This window comes from Pagrus major, chromosome 14 (assembly GCF_040436345.1).
Source record: "Pagrus major chromosome 14, Pma_NU_1.0".
NCBI lineage: Eukaryota > Metazoa > Chordata > Actinopteri > Spariformes > Sparidae > Pagrus > Pagrus major.
The window spans coordinates 6,255,410-6,281,316 of record NC_133228.1 but is presented as its reverse complement, the minus strand read 5'-3'; the positions used below and the strand labels follow the sequence as shown (position 1 = coordinate 6,281,316).

At 39.8% G+C, this 25,907-nt stretch overlaps 1 protein-coding gene across 1 annotated transcript; it reads right to left on the bottom strand.

Moving 5' to 3' along the window:
* Positions 1 to 682: 682 nt before the first annotated feature.
* Positions 683 to 25,637, bottom strand: cmah (cytidine monophospho-N-acetylneuraminic acid hydroxylase). The gene is made up of 15 exons (XM_073480467.1): positions 25,437 to 25,637; positions 17,317 to 17,527; positions 17,137 to 17,228; positions 14,506 to 14,615; positions 14,039 to 14,229; positions 11,906 to 11,986; positions 11,715 to 11,781; positions 11,428 to 11,509; positions 11,214 to 11,351; positions 10,580 to 10,715; positions 10,292 to 10,435; positions 9,054 to 9,228; positions 7,833 to 7,949; positions 6,829 to 6,944; positions 683 to 6,657 (listed from the first exon to the last, which is right to left on the bottom strand). Exons 2-15 carry the CDS (start codon positions 17,520 to 17,522, stop codon positions 6,519 to 6,521), a joined length of 1,794 nt encoding a protein of 597 aa, XP_073336568.1. The 5' UTR covers positions 17,523 to 17,527; positions 25,437 to 25,637; the 3' UTR covers positions 683 to 6,518.
* Positions 25,638 to 25,907: the final 270 nt, after the last annotated feature.

Genomic DNA, 25,907 nt, shown 5'->3' with positions numbered 1-25,907 from the left:
CTTTGGACCCAACCATCAGTCGAGAACCCACCACCCTGGACCTCTGCCCCGTCTTCTCTCAATTTTCCTGCAATGAACGACCTTAAACTGATTTTCTGGCGCCCTGGTGTTATCTGCATTTGTGTTCACTTGTTAATTGCCCCTTAACAGATTTCACACAAAACAATCTATAACTGCAACTTTCTTGACTTGCAAAATTATCTTTTGAATCTACAAACGTTTAATTCATGGCACAATTCAAATGGGCTCTAAAATCTATTCGTCTCCGCCCCTATTGAATACTGTACACATTTTTTCCAAAACAGACACCGGAACAGTGATGGACTTCACATCTTTCTGAAACAACAACAATTTCAGGAGAAATTAACATAATTTAGCTCACAGGTCTAAATCTGAAGCAAGTTTATTGTCTTATTGTTTATTGTCACCTGTAATATCTATTGCTGCTGTCTGGTGTGTTTGGAAGCATATGGATGATGAGAGGTCCCAGAGGCCATCTAGAGGTGTTTGGGAAGACAGACACACCAGTAGGGTTAGAGCCACCTGGCCCTTATAATATGGGACAATCCCATTTTTGAGAATAAAATGGCAGTCAACATAAAATGGGACGTGCGTTGTTAACATGAAGAAAATTCAATTCTCACCATAAATAAATACATCATTAAATAATTGAGACATTAAATGTAAAAGTGTTACATTTTTTTATTCATTCATTTATAAGTGTCAGTAGTTTTCAACAAAGTCCTCAACAGCTCATGCAAATATAAAACACAGAACAAGAAAAGATTCAGATTTTCCCTCGACAATATTTAGCTTAAATTTGGAATGCGTTTAGCGCCCTCCCTGACAAGCTAGCATGGCGTGGTTGGTATCGATAGATGCCTAGGATCGTCAAGTTTCATATGATGCTGGTATATTCACTCCAGCTTAAAAAAAGGTGCTAGAATGTGCCATAAGGTGTCAGTTCTCTTAAACATGACTCTAAATAAGTGCTAATGTTGCTCTCTGTCTGATGGATTGTATATAAGAAACTGTTAGCTAACTTGTTCACCCAGTCAACGTACAACCTGGCCCCCAAGTGGCCAAAAAACAAACAAAAAACCTCAAACAATTGATGCAGCTTTAAAGAAACGTGTGTTACTGAGTAAATTCACACATCAAAGCATTACAATACATTTAATTACATTACATTACATTCATTTAAAAAAATAAACACTAGACCAACACAAAAATTCCAGTCTGCGTTCAAACACTCACCATATTTCACCCAGCTGTTAACATCTGCACAAGGAACAGTTTTATCACTTGACGGTGTATCCATTGATTGTTAATGACAATTGAGAAATAAATTAGTAAAGATTAACACACAATTGATACAGTATTGAACAATCATATACTGTGATCCTTCACTACTGTCGCCCTCATACTTTATGAGGGGTGACTGTATTAAGTGCACTTCTTAGATGACATCAAATACATATAGAAATGTTTTGATTTTTCATAATTTTCTACATGCAGCATAAAGTAAAGCTCCTTCACCTGATTCCCGAGGGCTTTGCACCAGGAATTCCAACATGCATTACAGTATTGTCCCAGAGAAGTGTTTCAGTTTAGTTTAGTATCATTTCCAGGGAACATTTATGAGGTCACCCCAGTGTCCTCCTCTACTGCTGTACACTCAGGGTATGCTCAGATAAAAGTCTCCTCATACAGTACACTTGAAATATGGACATGTAGGCATACTGATACAAAATCCAAATACAGCAGGGCCACAAACAGGGTTACAAATTAAAAATAAGACAGACACATTCTTTTAATGTTGCCCGCAACTGCCAGCTGGTATAGGTACACCTAGCTAAATCTAATGTAGTATAATACAACAATCTTTCAATAAATCCCACCAAAGAATATCTATTTATTTTGGAGGATGTAGTTTTGTGATACTGTTGAATTGTATTACATTATACTGACAGTTGTTTCTATACTGCACCTTGAATACAGAATTTCTTGTAGGAGTGATACATTTGACTGGACTAGTTTGAGCTCTTCTTACCTGATAAACTGGCAACGGAGTGTACAAGGTGAACATTGGACTTATTTAGGATAACTGAAAAGTACATAACAGTACATGGAGAAGTTTTGAGGTTCTTCTGTTCACTGTTACACTTAAAGGTGCAACATGTTAGAATTGGCCACCTCCTGAATTCATACTCAAAACAAATAGGGGGCAGCAAATCACCAGAGTAACTGCTACCTGTGTCCAACTGTAGCTGCCATTAGCTCAGTTAGCCGTACAGCTAGCAGTCCGGACATGCTGAGCATGCTTTTCAACACAATACATATAAGTCATAACGTCAAAGCTTCTTTCACATTCTGTTTGAAAGAACCATTCTAGTGTTCTTTCAAGTTTCAGCTGATTTACTGCAAATAATGCAGACTGAACTGCTCCAAGCTGTCATTGGTTCTCACCTCTTACTTATTGACTTTTACAATTAATTAGAACATAAAGCAAGCTTATGCAATTGTTCTATGTGACTTCTATAACTTTTCTTACTGAAAGCAGCAGGTACAGTGTAAACTTTTTCCAGTTTACATTATGTAGTGAAAACTTTGAAGAATTAAATAAAAGTGTAATAAACAGAAGTTATCACTATATGGACATGTAGGATCACAGTGAATCTGTCCAGTCTTCATTGGAGCACAGAGGACTGATGGAGAGCTTCATCACATGGTGCAACAACAATCACCTGAAGATCAGTTTCATCAAAACCAATGAGCATCTGGTGGTCTACAGCTGTGTGTCTATTAGTGTGTAAGTTCATTAAGAGAAACAATCAACAGAGAATTCCTTGTATCAAAGTATAAGATTGATTTGAAATAATGTGAATGACATTTTTTCTGTGATGGACCAGTACCTAATTAAAAAAGTTCCACGTATGGCAAAGAAAGCTACCTTAATCCATCACCAACACCACTCCCAGCAAATAAGACGGAAAAGAAAGTTGCAGCTTCTACAGGTGAAAAATTGAAAATAGACTGGCTTGGTGTTGACCAGGTGAATAAGACGACGCTCCTCTTCTATAAAGCATGCAGGGCTTACCCACCCGAACTTAGCCTTGGACTGCAAAAAGCTAATAAGGGCTTTGTTAGAGGACGCAAACAGGTATTTAGCTCACCGTCACCAAACAAGTATCATTCATTTGCTTATCATAAGAAACATTAATGCTAACAGAGCAGACTCTTAAATGTCTTGGCGCATAAGGGAACAGTGTTAGCAAGTTGGCAATACATTTTAGCTACCTAACCTTAATTTTGCAGCCTACATCATTTAATTGAAGTAACAACACATTAGATTGCTACAGTGATAACTATTTAAAGGTGACATATTATGTTCATTTCTGCTTGTTGACATGGTTCCTTGATGTCTAAATGGAATGACAGTAACATGCTTTGGTCGAAAAAACCGAAGGATTGAGCACAGCAGGGGTGTTTACACACCAGTTTCACAGCCCTGTTTTAAGCGGCTGGTTTGAGTGCCTTTCCCTTTTATGCTAATGAGCTACTGCGTGCGCCGCCCACCTCTTCCTGCCGGGCGGAAGACGTGAGGACGGCATCGCGTGCCCATGTCAACGAGCTATACACATTTTCGAAGCAACTTTTCTGTGTCCATGCCTGCATATAACTGATAGTAGCACAGCAGACATGTAGCAGCTAACCCCTGTCTCCGGCTCCAAAACAAAGTAGTGATTGCTTTACTGCAGGTAACGTGCAGGTCACTGTCCTTTAGCACAACATGCTAATGAATTAACGTAGCTCACCATCCGCGAACAACTGAGACATTTCACCCCGTCTCCTCTGCGTGTTCACGGAGGAACAGCAGCTCACCGTCCGCTAACAACCGAGACATTTCACCCCGTCTCCTCACCATGTTCACGGCCGAGCAGTGGTTCACCGGCCGGTTAGAAGCTATAAAATCTCAATATCCTAATTCATTTTCTCAATTCACTGTCATGTTTTAAAAGACTGCTGATATGACAAATTAACGTTTGGTAACATTAACATTATCGTGAATACTACGGCCAGTAAGCCCAACGTTGATAACTTCACGTTAGTTCAGCCTCATATTTACATCGACGGTTAGCGTTAGCGTTAGCTCATGTGCTAAACGGCCAAAGTAACACAAACTACACTGTTTTTTAAATACTTACAGCTCCATCATTGACAGTGGGTATGGATCCATCTTTTAAGGGACAATCTTGTTGCCAGTCCAGCGTCCAGTCCTGACCTGGTTGCTGAAGCAGTCCGGCGTGAAGTGACTGGCACAGACCATAACGCTTTTGCTCACTGAAGCTGGGACGTTTCCCTGATAAATAAAATGTAGCCGCTTCGCTCTGATATCCTCTTTGATAGGGAGGCGATGTAGCGAAACAGGAGGATCCGTGCATCCGACGACAGAGCAGCAGTGCTCGGCTTTCGGGTTGTACATGGTAGCGGTCAGGCTGTCGCGTACAAGTTAAGCGAGAACGAGAAAATGGCGGATCCTCGTCCAGGTAGCTGGCGACATGTGGGAGGAGATAGCCAGCACCAGGACTGGAGTATGCAAAAACCGGATTGTGACGTCAGAATCCGGTTGAAATCCAAACGGCTCGTTTAGAGACCCAATCCCTGACTCCAGTAATTTACGAAATATTGACTTAGTTGTCGAAAAATCATGCTTAAGGGGTGGGGAGGCACTCCGGATACGCAAATATACATACTAAAGCAAGGAAAAAGTGAGTTTTGCATAATATGTCCCCTTTAAATTATTCAATGAGTCTGTCACAGCAACCAGCCATAAATCATGGTCTACTTGAGTGGAGCTCATAAATGGGTTTAACGGTCAGTCATACTCTGTGCCGTCTGTTGCTGTTGGTGCAGCTTATTTAAAGCCATTTGCTCTTGTCCCATACTGTTTTGTTGTTGGGTGCCTTTGTCTTTGTCCACTTTTGAACCAGTTCTTTACTGCAACCTCTGCTATTCCAACACCATCTTGTTTTTGTGGTGCACATGAGCTTTTCATGCATACCATGCACAACAGATGTGTCTGTTTTGAGGTTATTTCTCCTGTCTGTCTACACATGCTCCTCCGCAGTGTTTGAGCAGCCTCAGAGTATTTTCCTCTGAGCCTCAATGACCGTTATCACCTGTCTGAATGGTTCCTAATTTCTGTCCATCATGCTCTGACATGTCTTTCAAAAATGCTCGCTTTCATAGCTGTTAGGAGGAAGATACCATCCTTCTGGAAGGTAAGTGTGAGCTGTGGCAGCTAGGTCTTACATCATTGTTGAGGCCTATGTAAAAAAGGTTACTTCTGAGACTAAACTTCATTAATCCAGCCTCTCACTTTTGCAGCATTGCAGGTTTTTACATCCTGGTCACTTCTAATTCATTCAACGTACAGCTGGTAAATTGGCCTCCGATGAGTTTAGTTCTATTCTGTTATGATCAATCATCAAACCCTATCCACTGCTGTAGGTGTTGTCTCACTCTGTAGCTTCACATCGATCCCCTGCCAGCAATCTAAGTCGACACTGGCTTGATCTGCACCACATTCAACAAGATGTCCTCTCTATTCAGGCATACTCATCTAAGTCCAAGCTGACTGGACACGCTCTTCTTGGATGCCTTCAGTTGTGGTGCTCCCTACTCCTGACAATTTCATGACAGGCACATTTTGCTTTCCCCCTCCAGAGTTGTGCGGTCAGTCCTTCCATCCACAAGAATAATGATGTATCTGGATGCTCGGGTTTGCTTGGTAATCTCATTCCTTATTTCATTTGCAAGGTGAGTAAAGACTTGTATCTGTTTGGGGTTCTTATATGCATCTTTACTTTCAACACCATGTCTCTTAACCCTTCTCTCTTCCTGTGACAGACACGCTGGTTAGACCAATCATGTGTAAATAGAAAATGTTGACCTGGGATTCACCTCTTCAACACCAAGCCCGTCCATTTTCCATTTCTCAACTGTAGAAGCTGCAACATTTTCTGCCATCTCACAGTATTTGCTAGGGGTGGTGGTGGGTTCCTTTCTTCAATAAACAGTCAGAGCTTTTTGAATGAGGTACCGGTCTATCGCAGCAGCCAACTTGCATTGCCTATACTGCCATAAATCAGCAGTAACTTAACATAACATAGTTACATAAACTTATGTAGTGTGAACAGCACTGTTTGTGTGAGTGTGTTAGAGACAGAATTGGAAATGGCAGAAATGGCGTCCTGACATTTCTTGTGCTATTTGCTGCCCCTGTAAATTCAACGCTGTATTTATGTTGTGAAAAAGACTTATAAATGTTTTTTTCTGTGACATGAGCAGTCACAAAGGCTGCAAACTGATTTGCAGTTACACACACATATCTTGCTAAATTTGGTACCCACCATGAACTATTGGTCATACCAGACCAAATAAGACTGGAATGAAAGTTATAAATTAAACATTCACAAACAGTTACTTGATCTTCACACAGGAATCATCCATATTCATAACATTACACAGTACATCCATAGGCCTGGCTCCTCTTCTGGTGTGCCAGGCTCCTGGATGGGACCCTCCTGCTGCAGGAACTGTTCCCAGTCTGGGCTGCGAACAGGGAGCTCTATCTGGAAGTGGTTCCAGAACCTGGACACCAACAGGACAGATTATTGTACATTTACAATAAGTGGGTATCACCATGAATCAAAGCAACAGTAAACACTGTGTTCAATCTCTCAGTATTGTGTTGTCACTATGGTTACCACCCTATTTTTATATATATATGAGACTTTGATATATGATATAAAGTGTGCGTACTTGTGGTGGTAGATATCTGGGTCTCTGCTTATGCGGTTCTGGAAGCCGATGTACAGGTCATCCCAGAGTAGGCCGTTCAGCACCACGTATCTCATCACCCCAATCCTGTTTTTTATCTTTAGGAAACAAACCAAGAAACATGCTCAGTCAAGGCTTAGATTCTTTGCATAACTTCCTCAAGGCATGGTGCTACTTTGGAAAGCTTTTAGAATTGAGTGGCACTTCATTTTTGATGCAAGCTGGCACACAACCTGTAGAGAGATTTTTTAAAGAACTAGCCTGTCCAGCAGTGGTTATTAGTGTTCTCTGTTTAGTTCTAAGTGCTAGCCTCCAGGCGCTGTCGATGTGTTCCCTCACTTTTTTCTCCCCTAACCCACTGGAACAGCACCCTGTCTGTGTTCCGGGACTTTCTGATTTACAACTTAAGCGCTGCATAAAATGACTTGGAAACAACAGTAGAACATGTGTAAAAGTTTTTACTCATACCAGAAAACTAATTATGAGACACAAACTTTTTGGATTTGTGGCGTCCCCTAGCAGCGTAATATCCCAGGACTGCACAGCGAAGCTCACACCTAGCATCCAAACATGTGCACCAAGTTTGGTTACCATTGCATTTATTTATTTATTTTTGTCCAGATATGTTTTGTGCTGATTTTGATGCCGTTTGAAGGAGGGGTGTCGAAAAAAAACTGATTTGGACAAAATTCAAAATGGCTTGAAATCTATGTTGGTGCACATTACTGTGGCTTATATGGACAGACTTATTTGGACCCACAGAATCTAAAAAAATTAAATAATTCTGTTTTTGAGACTTACGGTCCAATAGTTACAGAACCCAGTGTAAAGGTCATTGTTATACCACTACCATCTGGCCACCATATGACACGTGTACAGTGAAACCGTTTGTTTTGTGGAAAAAACAACTGAGTAGTAGTTGCATTCGAGTATTTCCAACAGCCCTGTTATACATCTGTGTGTTGTTGTTGCTGACAATGTCTCACCTCTATGTAGGAGTGCTCTCTGTCAGGCCTCTTGGTGGGGAACGACAGATCTAGAAAGTCCACCAAGTAGTCGTAGCCATCAGGATGTGTTTCAAAGTTGTCATCTGTCTCAATGACCTTGAGTACACACGTTATGACATTTATACTTCATTAAACATCCGCTTGGAAGTTACCACCAGAAAGAAAGGAAGAGTGCAGAAAGTTTTCACATCATAATAAGTTGAATACCCAGGAGGACAGAGAGCAGCCGGGGAAGATCACTCAAAGCTGGAAGCAAAGCAAAGAGGTGCTGAGGAAACAAAGCAGAGCACAAATCTGAATGTAGATTTATTGTCAAAATGAGCTATCTTAAATTGTTTTGTTTATAGAGATATGATAGAGATCGCAATTTTGTTCGGCCCACATACCATGTGGAATTATGGCACTTGGGTGGGTCCGTCCCTGGCCATGCCATTCTAGTATCATAATAGAACGAGCTGTGGCACAGAATTGGGCCAGTTCTGGTTCATTTGGTTTGGTCTTGGCTTACATCTGGCCATGCTATGGCCTGCTTATAGCAGGTGAATCTCGCTATCTGGGTCAGAACTGTGGTGACCTGCAGACTTTTCCTGTAGCCCCACAATAAGGTCAACATTTCAATTGGTCCAAAACTTTTGTGACCAAATAACTGCAGAAGTAATGACATTCCTACCAGTCTCAGCTGTTCTTTATGCTTAGTGTTAACTAGTGACTGTTATCATGCTAATACACTAAGCTAAGCTAAGCTACTTTGCATGGACGATGAGCTTAAAAAGGCTGCTGTCTCGGCTCCAGCTATCAGCACTAGAGCAAGGACGATGTGGGTGCATGACACAATCCTTGGGAGGTAAAAATGGTGGTTAATATCATCATCACCTCTTTTGAGAAAAAGAAAAAGTGTGACAGTGACATCACCAACGCCTTCCTAAAAAGTTGAGAAGTCGAAGCGCTTGAACACCCAACCCAAGAACTTAAAAGCTAAGTGACAAGTACAAGTACAATATGACAGCCTTTCTTTCAATCTTTACAGCCTTTAAAGTAGATGGATGTAGAGGGAAGACGAGAGATGAGAGTGCCAGGTCACCGACTGGAAACGGACTTGGAAAGGTAATTTATATGCTACAGCAGAAAGTTGAAGCAAAGGAGGAGCCAAAAGGGTCTGCCACAGAAGAAGAGAGGCTCATGCTTGTCAAGTATATTTACCCGCACAACAAGGTTGTAGTTTTGAAAGCCTGCCCAGGTGTAATAAAACTGGATCCAGTTTTGGTGTTTAAATATCTCACAGCTGATGGCGCTGTTCTGTTCCTCCACATAGAAGGCGAAATCCCAACTGTCCTTGTAGATTTTTGCACTGGCTGGAGGATTTGTGATGGCCTCACTATGTTTGGTAGTGTAATAAAAGAAATATTCACACAAATAACATTACATTTAGATCTTACAAGATCTATATAGATCTTATAGTTTGCACTCACCAAGTTAAGGGACCTTTGACTAAGCCCAGCATGCTTTACTTACTGTTGCTGTCAAGCTTTTGCATTCTCACATAGCATTTTTTTTTACAGTTTACAGTGATACAATGGCCATTCATAATTTAAATACTGTATTTTTGAAAAGTAATTTTTGAAACAATGCATTGAGCTTAGACAGAGCAAGACAAAAGCAGTTTCACATTTTGAGCCAGCAAATGTTGATTTTCTTGTTTGAAGTGAAAACTGTTTCATGCAAGTTTGACCAGCTGTTGCTAGTTGTTTTGAAAAAGCTGTCCCAGACTAAACTAATTCTGTAGCACCTGTCATATCTATGCAGTTAAAGCTAGGGTTGGTAGGTTATTTTTAAAATATTTTTTTGTTATATTTGTAGAAAATTTCTGAACATCCCAACAGCAATCAATAATGCCGGGACAGAAGAAAAAAATCTAGTGTCAGTGGCCGTCACAGGCCTCTAATGATCCCATCCAATTGTCTCATTCAGGACAAGACTGGACAGACTACCTGTCTGTCTACCTCTACCTGTCTGCTGTGCATGACTGGAGTCTTCCACAGGGTGAGGCAGATATATTGCTAAAGCTATTAGTGAGCTAGTGGCACAAGAATGGAGGAGACAGTGCAGCGTTTTTCATTTGGATATTTTCAAATGTAGCCCGCTACAATCATACCACCCCCAGCTTTAATGGCTACTACATGAAGTGGTTTAGATAATTTGGATACATTGTTGGCTTTTTCACAATCTGTCTGATCCTCTGACTACTTGTGTTTCTTCATCGTGGTGATGATACAATGTTATTATAACCGATAGAAATGATGTGCCAAGCCCAACATCCTGTTTGAACACTACCCTGTGTAAACACGGATGTTTAAATTCTTGTGGTTTCCTTTGCCATAGTCAGACATGGGACAAAACACACACACACACACACACATTGTTTGAGGTGTTTTTTTAACCTGTTAGAGGGGTCTCTCAGTGCGAGGCCGAGGTCCAGCACACTGCCTGGTTTGGGCGTCCATGTCATGATATCTGGTGCAAGCTTAGTGATTTGTGCATTGAGGTCCTGTGGACTGTTTTTAATATTTGTATCCTTAATGTATCTGTACACATACACAGTAGAGAGACAGACAAACTTTTAGAAGGACCCAAGAGTAGCACTCAGCCAGGTTTTTTATACATTTTTATGGTAGATAATTTTCCAAGATAAAATGTATATCTGTATAAACTGTGTATACAAACTCTACCTGTCTGATGGATGAGCCTCCACAAAATAGCCAGCGAACGGACAGAAGATCCTGGGCTGCAGGGACTTCACGTGCTGAGCTTTGTAATTCAGCAGCTTCTTCCTTTCAGTCTTGATAAAGTCTGCCTTCCAGGAATCTGGGTTCAGACAGATGACATCACCTTCATGTGAGCAGTGTGGTACACATCAAATATACCTGACCACAGGTGAACCCACATTTGGCACATTTGGTAGGAAAATTTGCTGTGCATTTCATTTTAGGTCAGACTAAAGCTGGATTGCCTGCAGCAACATTTAAATACACAGTATGTAATTTCTGCCAACAGGGGTCCTTCAATCACAACAAAAGACGTAAGTGGCGTGGGATCATGGGAGTTGTTGTCTTAACTGTTAAACAACCACCAAAATCTATCTACGTGACTCAGACACAAATGATCCTGGTCGAGGTTATGTTTTAATTTTATTCACGTTATATTTAGTCACGGTCGCCGACTTCCTTCCTCAGTCTGACTCCCTCCTGGAAGTTATAGCTGCATGCAACCAAATGAAGTACACTGTTACCTTGACTAAAATTACTCTCATTATTCTCTGGGTTGAAGAGAGATGAAATCCCTGACCGCTGAAGTGAGCCTCACCAGTGTATTTCCCTCCACAGAAGGTCATGGGGAATCCTGATGCCCCCCCAGCAAAGTCACTCATCATCAAGTCCACATTCTGTGGTAGTCTGCCCCCGTTTGGCCTGGTGCAGTCCACAGTGTTCAGGATCATGTGACCTGGAAATATGTATGTTGTTACTCTGCAGCTCCAGTGATGGTATTTAAAATTTGAAAGTCACTGAAAAGCATGCACCTTTATATTCAACAATGATGCAGGTGTCCATTTCGGGATGTACACCATCCATCAGGATCATGAATCTCAGGTGTTCATCAATCTGATAGAGACAAAGGGACAGCGTAGTGACTAGTTACAGTGTTGTTATTCTCACTTTAGCAGGATTTTCTCATTTTGATTTATTTATAGCAGTTTATATTTCAAAATATCCTTTTCAAAGTATTCTCATTTCACAATGGCATAATTCCTAATACTTTATAATGTCAAATTTAAGGCTTGCCCAGATGTGAGCAGCAGTGACTTACATCTTGCCAGACACCAAAAGGAACAATGTTGATGTTGGTCAGCTTGACTTGGCTTTGCTCCAAATACCTTTTGCATCAAGACAGAGAGATTTGCATTTGAATGATAGATTAACAGTAACTTAAAACACAATAAAAATGAATGTTTTCAACAATAAATGTAATGTTAAACTGAGCTCCATCACTCTACTAACCAAAAGACCGGCCTCGATGTGTCGCCAACATAGATGGGCATGTCTGGCCTCCTCTCTGACAAGACCTTCAGTGTGGGGTAACTAGAAAAAATACATGACAGGTGAGGCATTCCTCCTCGGTCCGTGCTCGACATAGACTTCTGCAGGTCAAAATAGTGCACAGAATACACTTTTTATAGAAAAGCTTTGCAGAATGTATCCAAATATCAATCCAGCATGCGACCAATGTGGACAGTTACCAATTTTACTTGCCAATATGTTCTGGCACTGCCTTAAGGATGGTCGCTATCAGACATCCTGGACAAACCTGTTGATCCTAATCCACTGATGGCAGTCTTTGGAGTCAAAAGGGTCTGATCTCATGTTCACCAGATATCAATATAACCTGATAACATTTGTAACCCTTCTAGCACATAGACGGATATTAATAAACTGAAAGCAAACACAGTCTCCAACTTATTCTGCCCTTATGAAAGATGTCATGCAGCATTTGCATTTGGGAAAAATGAAATTCTCATAGAAAGAGTGTGAAGACAAATACAACCCTTGACATCCACTTAAACTTTTCCCTAATTTTTTCCCCTTTTCTTGTTTTTATGTTTAAAATAATTAAAGAAATAAATAAATAGTACTTAAGTGAAAGTGTATGATATTAACTGTACTTAAGTATTAAAGGTCAATTTCTGGCAATAAATGTACTTATGTATCAAGACTACAAGATTTATAAATTTATACATCATACATGTATGTTTATGTTGTATATTATCTCATCGAATGATTATCAGATCCGATAGCAGCATGTATTGGATGATCGTAATAAGTGTAATTACTCAGTCAGATTGCAAATAAATTGATTTAAAAATGGCTACTTCGGTTCTGATTGAGCATGCAATCGCAAATTTAGTAAAGTTATCAAATGAACGTAGTGGACCAAAAAGCCTATATTTGCCTCCAAAATGTAGTGGAAGTATTGAGTAGCAGATATTGGAAATACTCAAGTAAAGTACAAGAACCTCAATATTGTACATAGGTACAGTGCTTGAGTAAATCTACTTTGTTTTCATCATTATGTTTAACTCTGACAACCCTGATAAAACAGTTCCAAAAATAAAAATGTTATCAGTATGTACAGCTGAGCTGTTGGCCTTTCAGTATTTGTGCCTTCACAGCTGATAAGCTGGTCTTCCTTCATGAATCCTTTCTATTTGCATTTAATTTGCATCTGTTGCACCAGCTTGATTCACCACATAGCCCTGACATGATGTACGCACATACAAATAAGTACATCAGCATACCCATACCATGTTTTAACTGACACAAAAGAAAAACAAAACTCGGGAATATGTATTTGTTTATCTTCATTCTGACATTATTTAATTTATTAGAATTACAATGAATATTTTAGTAGGGAATCATTCTTTGCTCTCCTCTGTGTGACAGGTGAACACAATACTGAACCACCATCTGTTCATACTGTCATCAAACATACATTTCATGTATTATTCACTGCAGTTTTTGCACACCTGTTCTTATGATGTATATTTTGTACACGTTTGAACTCCATAGCCATTGTCTTATTATGTTTGAATTTCAAGATGCATGCAAGGGGCAGTTACATAATTGAGGATGCTTATGTGAAACCATGTGTGAGAATAATGCAAAGGGCCTAAAGGTGCCAGAATGCGCACTCCCCCCACACTGTTCTCAAGTCGGGTTGGGGGTCTGTGTCCCACCATTTCTGTAACTTTCAAAAAAACTAAAGAGCTGACACTTGCATCCACTTCATACTGGGATTGGTCAACTGTGTGGAGGTGAGAAAGGATTCAGGGTGTTGGAGTATCATCCACCTTTACTCCCAACTATAAACACTTCTGCCCATCCACATGTAGTACGAACTTAGTTCTTTTGGAGCGTAACCCACATAGCCCATAATGCGATCAGCAGCTCGGTCCTGAGGCTTAAAACTTTGGAAACATGGAATCTGTAAAATTGCCTCAGAATGAGCTTCGTACAGTATGTGAACACATATAATGAGTGAGTGATACATTTAGTGAGAAATAATGTGAACATTACATGCATTAAATCTCTTTCTGTGCATGTGTTGTATAAAATGGGGACATTGACAGAGTTTACCTGAGGTGGTCAGAGTGCATATGGCTGATGTAAATGAGATCTGCAGCACACAGTCTGTCCAGGGAGTCTTCTGGAGGCTCGTGGAAAAGCCACCAGCCTCTGGCAAACGCAGGACCCTTCAACCACGGGTCGAACATAAACCGCCTCTGTCCCAGCTGCAGCTCCATGCAGGCGTGGGTCAAGTATGTCACCTGGGAGGGAAGTTCATAATTTGTGGTAGCTCTCACATTATTACCATGATGATTCAGTGTTGTCACTCTGCATTACAGATGAATAAACCTTTATTTAACAAAATAAGGCAATCATGTACAATATCATTAAATGTACAAGTGAGTTTTATGCTGCAGTCTCCACACAACTAAACTAAAAAGTGTCAAAATATAAACTTTAACTTGTACTAAACTCTAAAAACTCTGGAATTATTGCGTGTTATGGTGTAAAAAGTATGTGAACAGCAGGATACAAACCTTGACTTCTCCATCCTGGAGCTCCAGAGGCTCTCGCGGGTCAGCCAACCAGGGGTCGATGGGGTTCAACTCGACCAACTGAAGCCCCCCATCATCTGAAATCTCTACCTCTGTGTGACACATAACATCCATTCTCATCAGGATTTGACTAAGTCAGTTACATTGTTCTGAATAGAGAAAATAAGATGGTAAAATTATTTTGACTCACTGCTCCACTCACATTGAGCTGAACAGACTTCTCAGCATAAATCAAACATAGCATGAGTTAGTCCAGGTTTTTATCCCAGCTCTCTCACAAACAAAAATTAAACATCATGACAGGGATTTCATTTTAAAATATTACATTTAAAGCTGTGAGCTCTTTGACAAACATTAAGTAATGTCTTATCTCCTTCTTATTATCTCCGCATGGTATCTACATAGCAGCAGCAATTACTGTCTGCAGTTGACAGGTGAAACACCAAAACAGGTTTGGCCGTGTTAGCCATACAGGCTTTCATCCAAAAGGAAAATGTTTCATGAATTTTTTATTCTGTATTTTTTCTGTCATGATTAATTTTTCTGTCTATTTAATCATCTATTTCTGCATTTACATGTTTACATTTTTATTAAAATGCTGCTGCAGTAAGCATGTGCAGCAATGGCATCGGTAGTCAAACATTAGAAAGAGGATTTCAGCTTTCAGCCTGCTTCTTCAGCTTTCATTGACTGCCTGTTTTTGTTATCGGGAAGCTTGCCTTTTCTACCTGCCTGGAGTCTTGCATTTCGGTCCTTTTGCCAAACCTTAACAGTCTTTTTATTGTGGTTGTTGTCCTGTTATTGAGCAGGTAGTGTGTAAAGGGTTATCATAAAAAACTACAGTTACGTTTCTGGGCTGTAAAACAATAAGCTGAATACAACTTATTTTATCTCAGGTCACTGTCACTGGAATCTTATCAAACCTACCCATTCAGTCCTGACGAAGCAGATAAGCTGAGTTTCGGAGTGTTAAACTCTGAACAGATATCTCTTAAGGATGATTTTTTTTTTCAGAACTTTACATTTGATTGTTGCTTATTATGTTGTTATATTATTATGTTGTAATACATAGATATTATATATAGAAGTTTTCAGGGGCTTTAAGTCACTGTGTTTGATTGCTATCACTATCTTTAGTTATTATTTCTAATGATCCAGATCTTGAAACAAGGCAACGAACATGCGTTATTTTAGCCACAAAGTGGGTGGCCACTCTATAACCATGAACCTTTTGTAGCTTAAAGTGAAGATGAAAGGAGCGAGCAAGCAGCAGAGAGTGACAGATGGGAAAGAAAAAGAGAGGAGACTGCATATTTACAGTATAATTCGATTGTAGAGATCATTTTGTCAGCCATTTCTAATCTGTACAATTTGGCCTGTTTAGTGTTCATTATCATAAGCTGGAAATCTGATTTGCCTTTGATCCTTGTCGTGCTTGTTTGCCTCCGTATCCACAGGCAGCCTCTGGCCATCATCAGTGCACAGAACAACAACAGCAGAATGAAATAATTGAGTGCTGGCTAATGGCTCAGACCAAGCCCACTAAGAAGTGATTGTGTGCATGCTCTACGTAGGCCGATCAGTCATGATGATAAGAGCATCAGTCATCTCCCTGTGAGCTGAATGGACGTCCATATACAGTACATGCTATATATAGAAGCAACACTCAATATGTTTATAATTGCATTAGGAAGGTTTTTTATTTATAAACTTTATGCAAAATATTTTCATTCCTAATTGAGTGTTATAGCTTATTATTGTTATTAATGAACTATTTCACATATAACTACAGAGCCTGCAACAACCTGAAAGTAGGATGATCATCATTTTGTCTTTATGGCAAAAGAGCGTCTGCTTACGATAATTATAAAAACGCCTTTTTTTACAACAGGTGAATAGCCCCCAATCCATGTTTTATAGTGGATTAACTTAACACGGTATGACTTTGGTTAAACAGTGACACGGAGAATTCAGTGTGCAGATGTATTTTTTAAAATTTCTTTAAGGTGCATATACTAAGTGGGTGGATGCAGTAGAGTACTAAAGTCACAGACCACCAGTCAAAATACTGCACTGTTTTTTGTTTTTTTAATTAAAATGATAACATCATAGGATTTTAAAATTGAATCTTTGAAAGATTTTTTAGAATATCCTGGTATTTAGTTTGAACCTCTTTTGTGTTAATGACCACATGCACTCGAGCTGACATGGACTCCACAAGTTTGTGTAAAACCTGATGACTTATGTTATCCCAGCATGATTTGACAGTGTTCCTCAAAACTCATTGTGATGCCACAGAAAGATGGCTTTGCTTGGGACACAGCAGTCATTGGTGCAGCACTGCAGCCAGCAGGAGAGACCAAAAAAAAAAGTGGTGCTGTGGTGAGTATTTGTTTAGGTGTTGCCTGTGTGAACTGTATATTTCTGATGTAATACACCTGCCAGCTGCTGCAATCCCAGAGGACAGTTGACCTTGTTTACAAGATTGACTCCAGAGTGTGGTCATGCAAATCCAGACCTGAGCTCTGCCCCAGGCCACAAAAATACATAAAAACGACTCCACTCCAGTTGTTATAAATCATCAACCAAAATATAAATAGTGACAGAACTTACCGAGCTCATCCTGCAAGAAGCTGTCTGGTGGATTCACATAATTCATTGTTGATACATTTAACTTCCAGTTGTGTTTGGTGCATTTAACTGTCCTGTGAGAACAGAGAGCCGATCAGCTGTAATGAAAAGTTTGTTTGACACAGTGTAATGACTTGTGTGCTTCTGTCAGATTGATCTCACCTGCCATCCAGGTCTTCGATGTCTGCGATGAATAACCCTCCTTGGTGTTTGCATTGGTTCTTGCATGCTTTAAAGCCTTCGCTGCTCTTGTATATTATGTAACATTTACCTTCCCCAAGATTTTTCTTGAAATTGATTCCATCTTTGAGTAAGCCGACTGCTTCAGCATCCAGTGACAGCACCACCTGTGCTGTTTGAGAGGTCATCTTACCTAAAATTAGACACCAGATGAAATTAAAAAAATTAAACAGAGCTAGAATGTTAGCACAGAGAAGTTGTAACCACCCTGGCTGGGAACCACTGCTTTAGAGATATAATAAAATGTTACTGTCGGTTATATTTCTGCACATCTCTGAACACCCCAATTCCAACATAGTCTTGAAATTTGATAAACGTTTCTCTTTCTTTAGTCAACGAAAACGCATTTGTTAAGGTCAGGGCTCAGCACGTCAGCCCAGTGTGTCATTTTCATTACAACAGGGCTCCTGGTTGAGGGTGTGTATTTAAAACCAGTTTTAGCCATGTTAGAGACGGTAGCTGTTGTTTACAATATGGTGTGTCAGTGGTTGGTAAGGTGCGTCCAACTTCCAGAGTCAGAAATCTGACTCCAGGGGTTGTTCCAGTTGAAAGTGCTGATGGGGAACCTGAGTAGTGGTCAAAGGAGTGGCTTTAAACACTCTTTCTCCCACAGTTTTATCGAAGAATTGCTGCTAAAAAATGCATTCAATAAATTCTTTGTGGTAAAAGTCACCCGTTACTTAAAAGCTTTTTTATAAAGCAGCAAAATCAGGAAATGTTGGGTTTTCACCAGCAGTAACTTTTTCACCAGCTGAAAGTGAAAATGATGAAACAAGAAAATACAGCAAATGTCAGAAAGTACTAACAGGTGGAGAGAAACTAAACTTCAAACCACAGAGATTCAGTAAGAAGCTACAAACCTTCTGAGAACTGAACACAAACTTTCTCTCTGGTTTCCTGCACAGACGTGAGATGAGTATCACAACGCAGGCTCGTTTAGGGGCGCGAAAAGAGGTCATCATGGGTTGGCTGTGGTTGCGGGACATCACCGCAGCCTGTTTGGAGGCGGGACAGGCGTACTTTGGCCCCACTCCGGAGAGGGTCCATCTCAGACGCAACTCAGCTCAACTCGGCATAAATTAGCACAGCGGTTTGACCCAGCCTGACCAAAAGTACCAGTACAAAAGCCCCAATGGTCTTAACATTAAGGAGGTAAGAGGTCCTTTCTCATACTTGAATGTGTTTTTCAGTATTTAACCAGTTTTATCCCTTTTCAGAAGTGATATGAGTGCCTGTCATATTATAAGTGTTGTTGTATAGTCTTGATGTTAGATTGTGACATCAACATAATGTAATCAATTTTATGATATTATTTTACCTTGTGCTTTGTCATTTTGGCTATTTGCCTGATGAAAACCTGTTAGAGACACAATAATCTCCAGTTTTTCTTCACTGAATCTGACATAATACATCTGGCCTAAATATAGTGCACACTCCTTTCTGCACAGAATGTAAATGTCCCATAAAACATGAAGAAAATCCAAATTTGGTTTTGCTGTTATTACTTAATTACTATTGTGTCGTTATCACCATACTCACAAGAAAACGCTATTCTCATACAGAAAAATCAAAACAGACTTCTAAGGCCAACAACTCATGATCAATGATGATCCACTGAATGAAAATGAAACATCCTGCTGCTGCACAGGGGCCTCCAGTGGGCTCCCATCACTACTCTATGGCTGTGAAAAGCACTTTTTGAGCAGCCATACAATAAAACTTAAAATTACTCTGTTCTGGAATAATCGTTAACTCAGGGTTAGAGTTATCATAACAGTTTACAGTAAGATGCACTAAAATGAGATAAGAGGATAGACAAAAATTGGACTCTTGGACTTGTCTGTAAGGCCAGGAGAAGATGAGCCACCTAAAAAGGAGATTGAGTTGCCTGTCCTATAAATTTATCTAATCTTATCTAATCTAATTTTATAGCTTGTAGTGGCACTCTGCTTCCAGGATGTACTAGTGGTTTCCTCCCACTGTCTTAACTGGCATCTCCAATTTCTATCCACAGTCAAGTGTAACATGACTCTAAAATGCCCGTAGGTGTGATGTGGGTGTGAATGGTTGTCTGCTGGGATTGGCTCCAGTCTCCTGTGACTCTCTAAAGGACCAGACACACCAAACTGATATTAAAGACCTAGTGGCAATAAAGGCTGGCGTTTCACGTTGCATTGCGCCATGCCACGTTGTGCCGTGTCACGTCAATGTCGTGTCACATCACGTCGTGTCACATCACGACAAAATTTCAAATAAAGCAACGTTTTTCATTCCACTCTTGATAATATAGCCACTTCTAATCGAAAACGTGTCTGATACAAAGTTGCAAATGGAGATGATGAAGAGGCATGAGCAAAAAATAAGAAGAAACCACACTTAACAGGTTAAATCATGGATACTCAGACTAACATATGATTTTTCACAGAGTGCAGGGGAAAAGAGTACGTTTCGTCGAATATGTCAGTCCAGTCTGCCTGACACATCCATCCTTTATCTAACTGAGATGTGTCCAAGTAAGATGCTATGACCCTGACCATGACTCTGAAATATCAGTAACCTAGCTGTGTATTGATAAATCCATGCCGCTGTCCGTGGTGCTGAAGACAGATTTGTAATTGCACCTTTTTCTATCAAGCCCGCCCTGCTGTACTAAAATGATTTAATTCTATATTATATTGTCGCCTATATACTCTATAGAGTAGTGTCACATCATGATCAAAGTACCAAGCAGCCAGAGGATGAGACACTCTGCTGCCTGTAGTATTACTGTAATATTTCTATGATCAGTCATATTTGTGATGACTTGACAACAGTTATATCTTTACTGTAAATGTTTGGTGTGAGGCGTTGTGTCCTTTGGGAGGTGTGCATTGGTGTGTGTGTAAAAATTAACACATTTGGACTGGCTACAATACCAGGGGTGTAGTTAATATTTAGCCACTGAATAAAGTTTCATCCTGTTTCAGTTGTTTTTTCTGCTCTCCAGTTCCTCTAATATATAACTCAGTCATGGATAGTTTGGATAGTTTTGTACTGACTTACATATATTCTGAGGTTTTAGGGAATTATATTTTCTTTCAGGTTTGCTTGTAGTAACTCTGTTAAGAAAGAGTTGAGAAAGGAGGTATACAGGCAATGAAGTTTCTTGGTTATACTAATGGTTTCCTTTAGGTTGACTTGTTCTTGTTCTTAAAGCTCTGCATTTTCTAGACACAATAAATTCTCACAAAATAAGGAAACTGAACACACTTCTTTTTTAATATGACACAAAAAATGTAGTGGCTTGTCCTAAGATTTGTTTGAAGACATTTTTCATTTGAATAGAAAAAAAAAATCGATTCATGGTTGAATCAAAACAAGAGCACAGCGCCCGTCTTATTAGCTGTCTTTTGTGTTACTCTTAACAAAAACTATCGGGGCAGGTGATCTGAACAACAGCAGTGTTGTGACGTGAATGCAATGGAAGGGGCAGATGGAATGCCATGTTAAGTGACTGAATGTTCAATCAAGAACACCTTTAACTTTATTCCACTGTTAACAAACAAAGATTGAAATTGTTTCATGTAAAGTTGCAACTGATGTTTATAATACTTTGTAGACAGTTAAATAAATACTGGCCATTCTTAACTCCCAACTGTTGTTTATAAACCTTTACAAATGCTTAATAAATGGTTTATAAAGCCCTTTTGTCTGTTTGTTAACAATCAAATAGCTATTGACTTAAGTTTAATTAACCAACAAATTAAAGCTACTTTCTACTTTCAACAAGTGAAGTTAGCTAAGCTTTGGCTTCAAGGAGGGGTTTAACTACTTCAAATCAATCATAACAGTACACCAACTGCTGTAATATTCATTCAGTAACTTAAAGTGAGTGGTAGACAAGAAACTGCCAACACAGTATACTCACACTTAAATATTTCAACAGGACCCAACTTCAAAAGCCAGAGAAGTGGATGCGATCCAACTGACACCATTATAAATAGCTCTTTACCATACATTTATTTTTATTACATACTCTTACACAATGTCTATGTGATAGCAACATTATCCATCTTCAGTTTCATTTGTGGTAAATGATTCCCCTCTCACACACCTGTCTGTACTTCACATACAACAACATATTAGACCTGACTCACCTCCAAATGGATCAATTCCAAGAGGAAATAAGAAGCCGATATAACTAAGCATTGAAGCAACAAAACTGGTTATTGTGTAACAGTTGGCCAAACATGACATTGGACAAAATATGAGGAAGTCCACTACATGTGGGATTCTTGATATAAATCACCAAGCACCACAAATCTGTTCACATTATTCATACAATACAGGCCTGACAGGGCATCAGCTACAACACTTTCCTAAAATTTCTTAAAAAACCTTGGCTATCATTAAAAGGGATAGTGGAAACAAGTGAAACTGCAACAACATAACCCACTTCATTTGAGGGGCTTTGTCCCTCCAGCATAGGACTTCAACCAAGGGTGTAGCCTCCACTTGGGGATCTCCTCCAGACAAGTGAGGAATTTTTCATTGCATTTCCTGCAGTTCTACACAACATACTATGGCTATACAGTACAATAGAAGGTGGGTAATTATCCGTACAATCACAGCATTTTAACTAATAAACAGTTAAATTCAAAATCCCCCTACAGCACACCTTGCAACATCATTTGGTTTGCTAGCTAATGCTGTTTATAAGCTGTTTGGCACAAGCTCATAGACACGCAAATAGAAGCTTTAACACTGTCATAGTCAGTGCTGTTATCCAAAGTTTGTGACAAGTACAACTCTTAAGATTTACCAGCTTGACTTTATCACTAAATTTACATTTAATCTCCCATCTAATTTGGAATCAGCATCCCCCCAACTTCCTGCCTGATCCTTTAACTACCTGCTTGAGTTCTCTCTTGTGTACAAGTCACATTTTTTCACGTTCCTGCTAATGCTGTTCATCTCTTTCTTTTGCCTCAATCTGTAGTTGCAATCTCCTCAACTGCAGCTACAGCTCATGAAGCTCATAGATTACAGTGTGGCTAAACACAGCAGGACTGAGAGTCTCTGTTTAGAGGAACCTGAAGCATTTACAAGTTAGCTGTAGTTTAACATGATCCAAATTAATACAATCATTTATTTCCTCAACATTTTAATTTTGTTTTCATTATTATGCCACTATTAACTAACAACTATAGAAGAAGATAAAGTAAAGACACAACATTTGGATCGCTGATCAGCATCTGCCAAAAAATTCCTATTCAGAGCAACCTCACTGAGCCAAAAGCAAATTACAGCTAACAAGCATTCACTGTCACCCACGCTTGAGTACTCTCAGTACAAAATACTGCAGGATCAAGCAATGGCTTCTAAATGACTAGCCTCATTCAAAAAGGTACAAGGGTTAAACAAGCTTTACTTTAGCTCACCACCAAACCCCCCATATCTTAATGACAAATCACACACACAAAGCAAACCTCACACAGGTCAAGAGCAGCCACACCTCTCACTCTAGACCCTTTAATCTTCAGTGATGCAGCCGGGCACGGCATAGACAACCCAGGGTCATCACATAAAAAATTAAGTAGTATAGGCCTCTCCAGCAAGCACCAGCTTACTCGGCTGGGCCAGTTCAACCAATAACCTGATGTGGCTAAACAAAGATGACCTCCTAACTAACCAGAAACTAATGAACTATGTTAGGATCCCAGACGATCTCCCATTGATGTGTTGTACTGGCTCAAACAGCGAACATAACACACAATATTAGGGGGATACGTTTTCTGGATGTAAGTTTCTTGGATTAAATGAATGGGTGAGTGAAAACACAAGGGTGGGTGCAGCAGGATGTGAGTCAGGGAGCTGCACAAAAGGGCCTGCTTGGACAGGAAACACCAAAATAAAACAATAGCTGGAGAAAAAGGTCTATGCTACTGTACAAAATGATCAGAAGCCACTATATCCGTTCATGCTTCCTCTCGCTGTTCACCAGGGGAAAACTGAGCCTGTTCAGACGTTTGCAGGTCCCAATTTGCAATTCAAAGTGGGACCTGCAGGCCAGGGTTGACCCACCATAAGGTTGACATTAATTTTTTAAATATTGTAAGATGAACGTCTCTTTCAAAATCTAGGATTCCTAATTAATAAATATCTTGGAAAAATCCCCTGATGACAAATAGTGGGATGGATGGGAAGACTTCTATTCTATTCTATTACTGTACATTATGGTCCAGTGCATAAAATATGTTTTTTATTCAGACAAAAAGTGTCATGGGTAATGCACTTTTACAAACTAGATGGGTGATAATGCTTTCAAGAAAACTGTGCAGTGCAGCTGATTACCTCATTTAACAGGAAAAGCCTGTATAAGATTACTAATCAGTCCTAAATGTAAGCCATCATGACTGAAGCAGGGTTCATTATGTGTTTCTCGTATTTTATGGTTGGAGATGAGTTCTCTGCGGACTGTGAAGTCAGGCCTCGGATTAAGTAATGTCAGGAAGCTGGTTCATTTCTTCTTCTTCATTGATAACTACGACTATGAATTCAATAATTTTAAAATTGATTTGATTATTTTCTTTTCAATTTATATCTATATAAAATAATATGATCATGTTTTCCAAAAGGAAATTAAATCTATTTTGAATTGGTTTCCTACTATCTAAAACCCGAAACACTCAAGGAAGTGATGTTAGTTTATTTATTTTTTTGTATTATTATCATTATTATTATTATCATCATCATTATTATTATTCTTATTATTATTATTATTATTATGATATTATTATTATTATTATTATAAAAACATCTCTGCCAAAAAATGCATTCACATCATAGCTTTATTATACATCATTTATCTGGTGATCTATGAATCGAATGGTGTTAACAGATCATAATCTGGGTCATTTCGATCGACTTTGACTTGACAGAGTGAATTTAAGACTCCATTTTTGTGAATAACAATAAACCCAAGTGCTCTGTCAAAAGACACAACAATAACACCGAAGAGTTCACCTTCAGAGTACAGATGAGATCACAACTGAGAGATTAATTAAGGAAAAAAACAGCAGATTTCAGGCCAATCATATCAAAGACACGCTGCTGTTACCGAGCCTACTGATGACTCTAACTTTCCACAAACCTCAGATCGTTTCTCATCATCACTGATGGACTCTACAAATAAGATTCCCGGAACAGTAGGCCCATCACATACTGTGTGATGAGGTTAGTTTCCGCTCAAGCTGTGGGTGCCCGCCGCGGGGCAGACCGCTCTCTCTGCGGGCTCGTTACCTCACCTGTCACCTCACCGGACCGCTCTGTGCTCCATGATGTAAAGCTACTAGAGCTCCACACTCCCTCAAACACTGCCACTTTAATAAAGAGCCATTAACGAGACTGTCGTTTAAACGTGATGAAGGGTCGACAGAGAGCGGAGGAATGAACACTACAAATGAAGAATGATTAACTATTTGATTTAATTAAACAGTGAAGTTAGCTTCTGAACAGGTCCATTTACTTTGTGTGTGACAGCAGAAAATCGGCTAATAATAAGCGTCTTCATTAGTAGCAGTTTAAAAGAAATTGCTCCAGTTTTAAGCTGTTTTACCAGTCAGTGTAGCTAACTTTTGAGTAAAGAAAATTAGCTAGCCTAGTTTTGCTTTAGCTCAGCTGCTTCTAATGAAGCTTAATTAGCCGCAGTATTAACACTGATAACGTAGGCTATACCGACTGCTGTAATATTAATAATGTAACTTACACAGCAACACAACATATTCACACTTCATCTTTTCTTTTTTTCAGAGGACCCAACTTGAAATGCAGTTTTCAGAAACCGACTTTCTGTCTAAAACAATGAGCTGGAGAGAGCTGCAGGTTAGAGAATCCACCTGATATACACCGTGTGTAGCCTATCCTGTCCAGTGCCGATATAACAGCAACAGTAGGCTATCCATTTTCAAACATTTTCTCAGTTGGAAATATTAATAATAGCCTATAATTCCCCTCTCACGTCTGCCCGCGTACTTTAAGAGCACCTCAACAGGATGACTCACCTCCAAAAGATGCTGTGTTATCCCGAGAGAGATGTCAGGAGCCGGTGTCACTGAGCAGAGCTGTCAGATGCAGTGAGGTTTTCTTTATAAAGCCACAGAAGTGATAGCCTGCAGGCTGCCTGCGACAAAACGTCCCGCACCTCAGCCCAGTGTGAGCAGTCGCGCTGTGTGCAGGTCTGCCTGATGAAGACGAGCACACGCCCTGCGCCTGAACATAACACCCGACCCAGAACACTTAGCCTGGGGCGAACACACCTCTGCTAGACCGCCCGTCACTAAAACATCTGAGGCAAGAAGGGACTCATCTCCACAAACAAGTGTCCACCTGTCAGCTGAAACAAAACAATTAATAATTTAGCACGCATTCCAGCTAGACCTCTTTATCTCTCACTCACTGTTTGCTTCATAAAACTTTAACTGTACAAAGATGGTGATGGTAGTTTCTTTGCGTCGTGTTATAGATAGAGGACT

Coding starts and splice junctions, on each gene's coding strand:
- cmah (XM_073480467.1), bottom strand. CDS start 17,522: ATGACCTCTCAAACAGCACAGGTGGTGCTGTCACTGGATGCTGAAGCA. Junction 14,616..17,136: donor CTTCTTGCAGGATGAGCTCG/GTAAGTTCTGTC, acceptor TGTGTCACACAG/AGGTAGAGATTTCAGATGAT. Junction 10,716..11,213: donor CTGTGGAGGGAAATACACTG/GTGAGGCTCACT, acceptor GTCTGAACCCAG/ATTCCTGGAAGGCAGACTTT.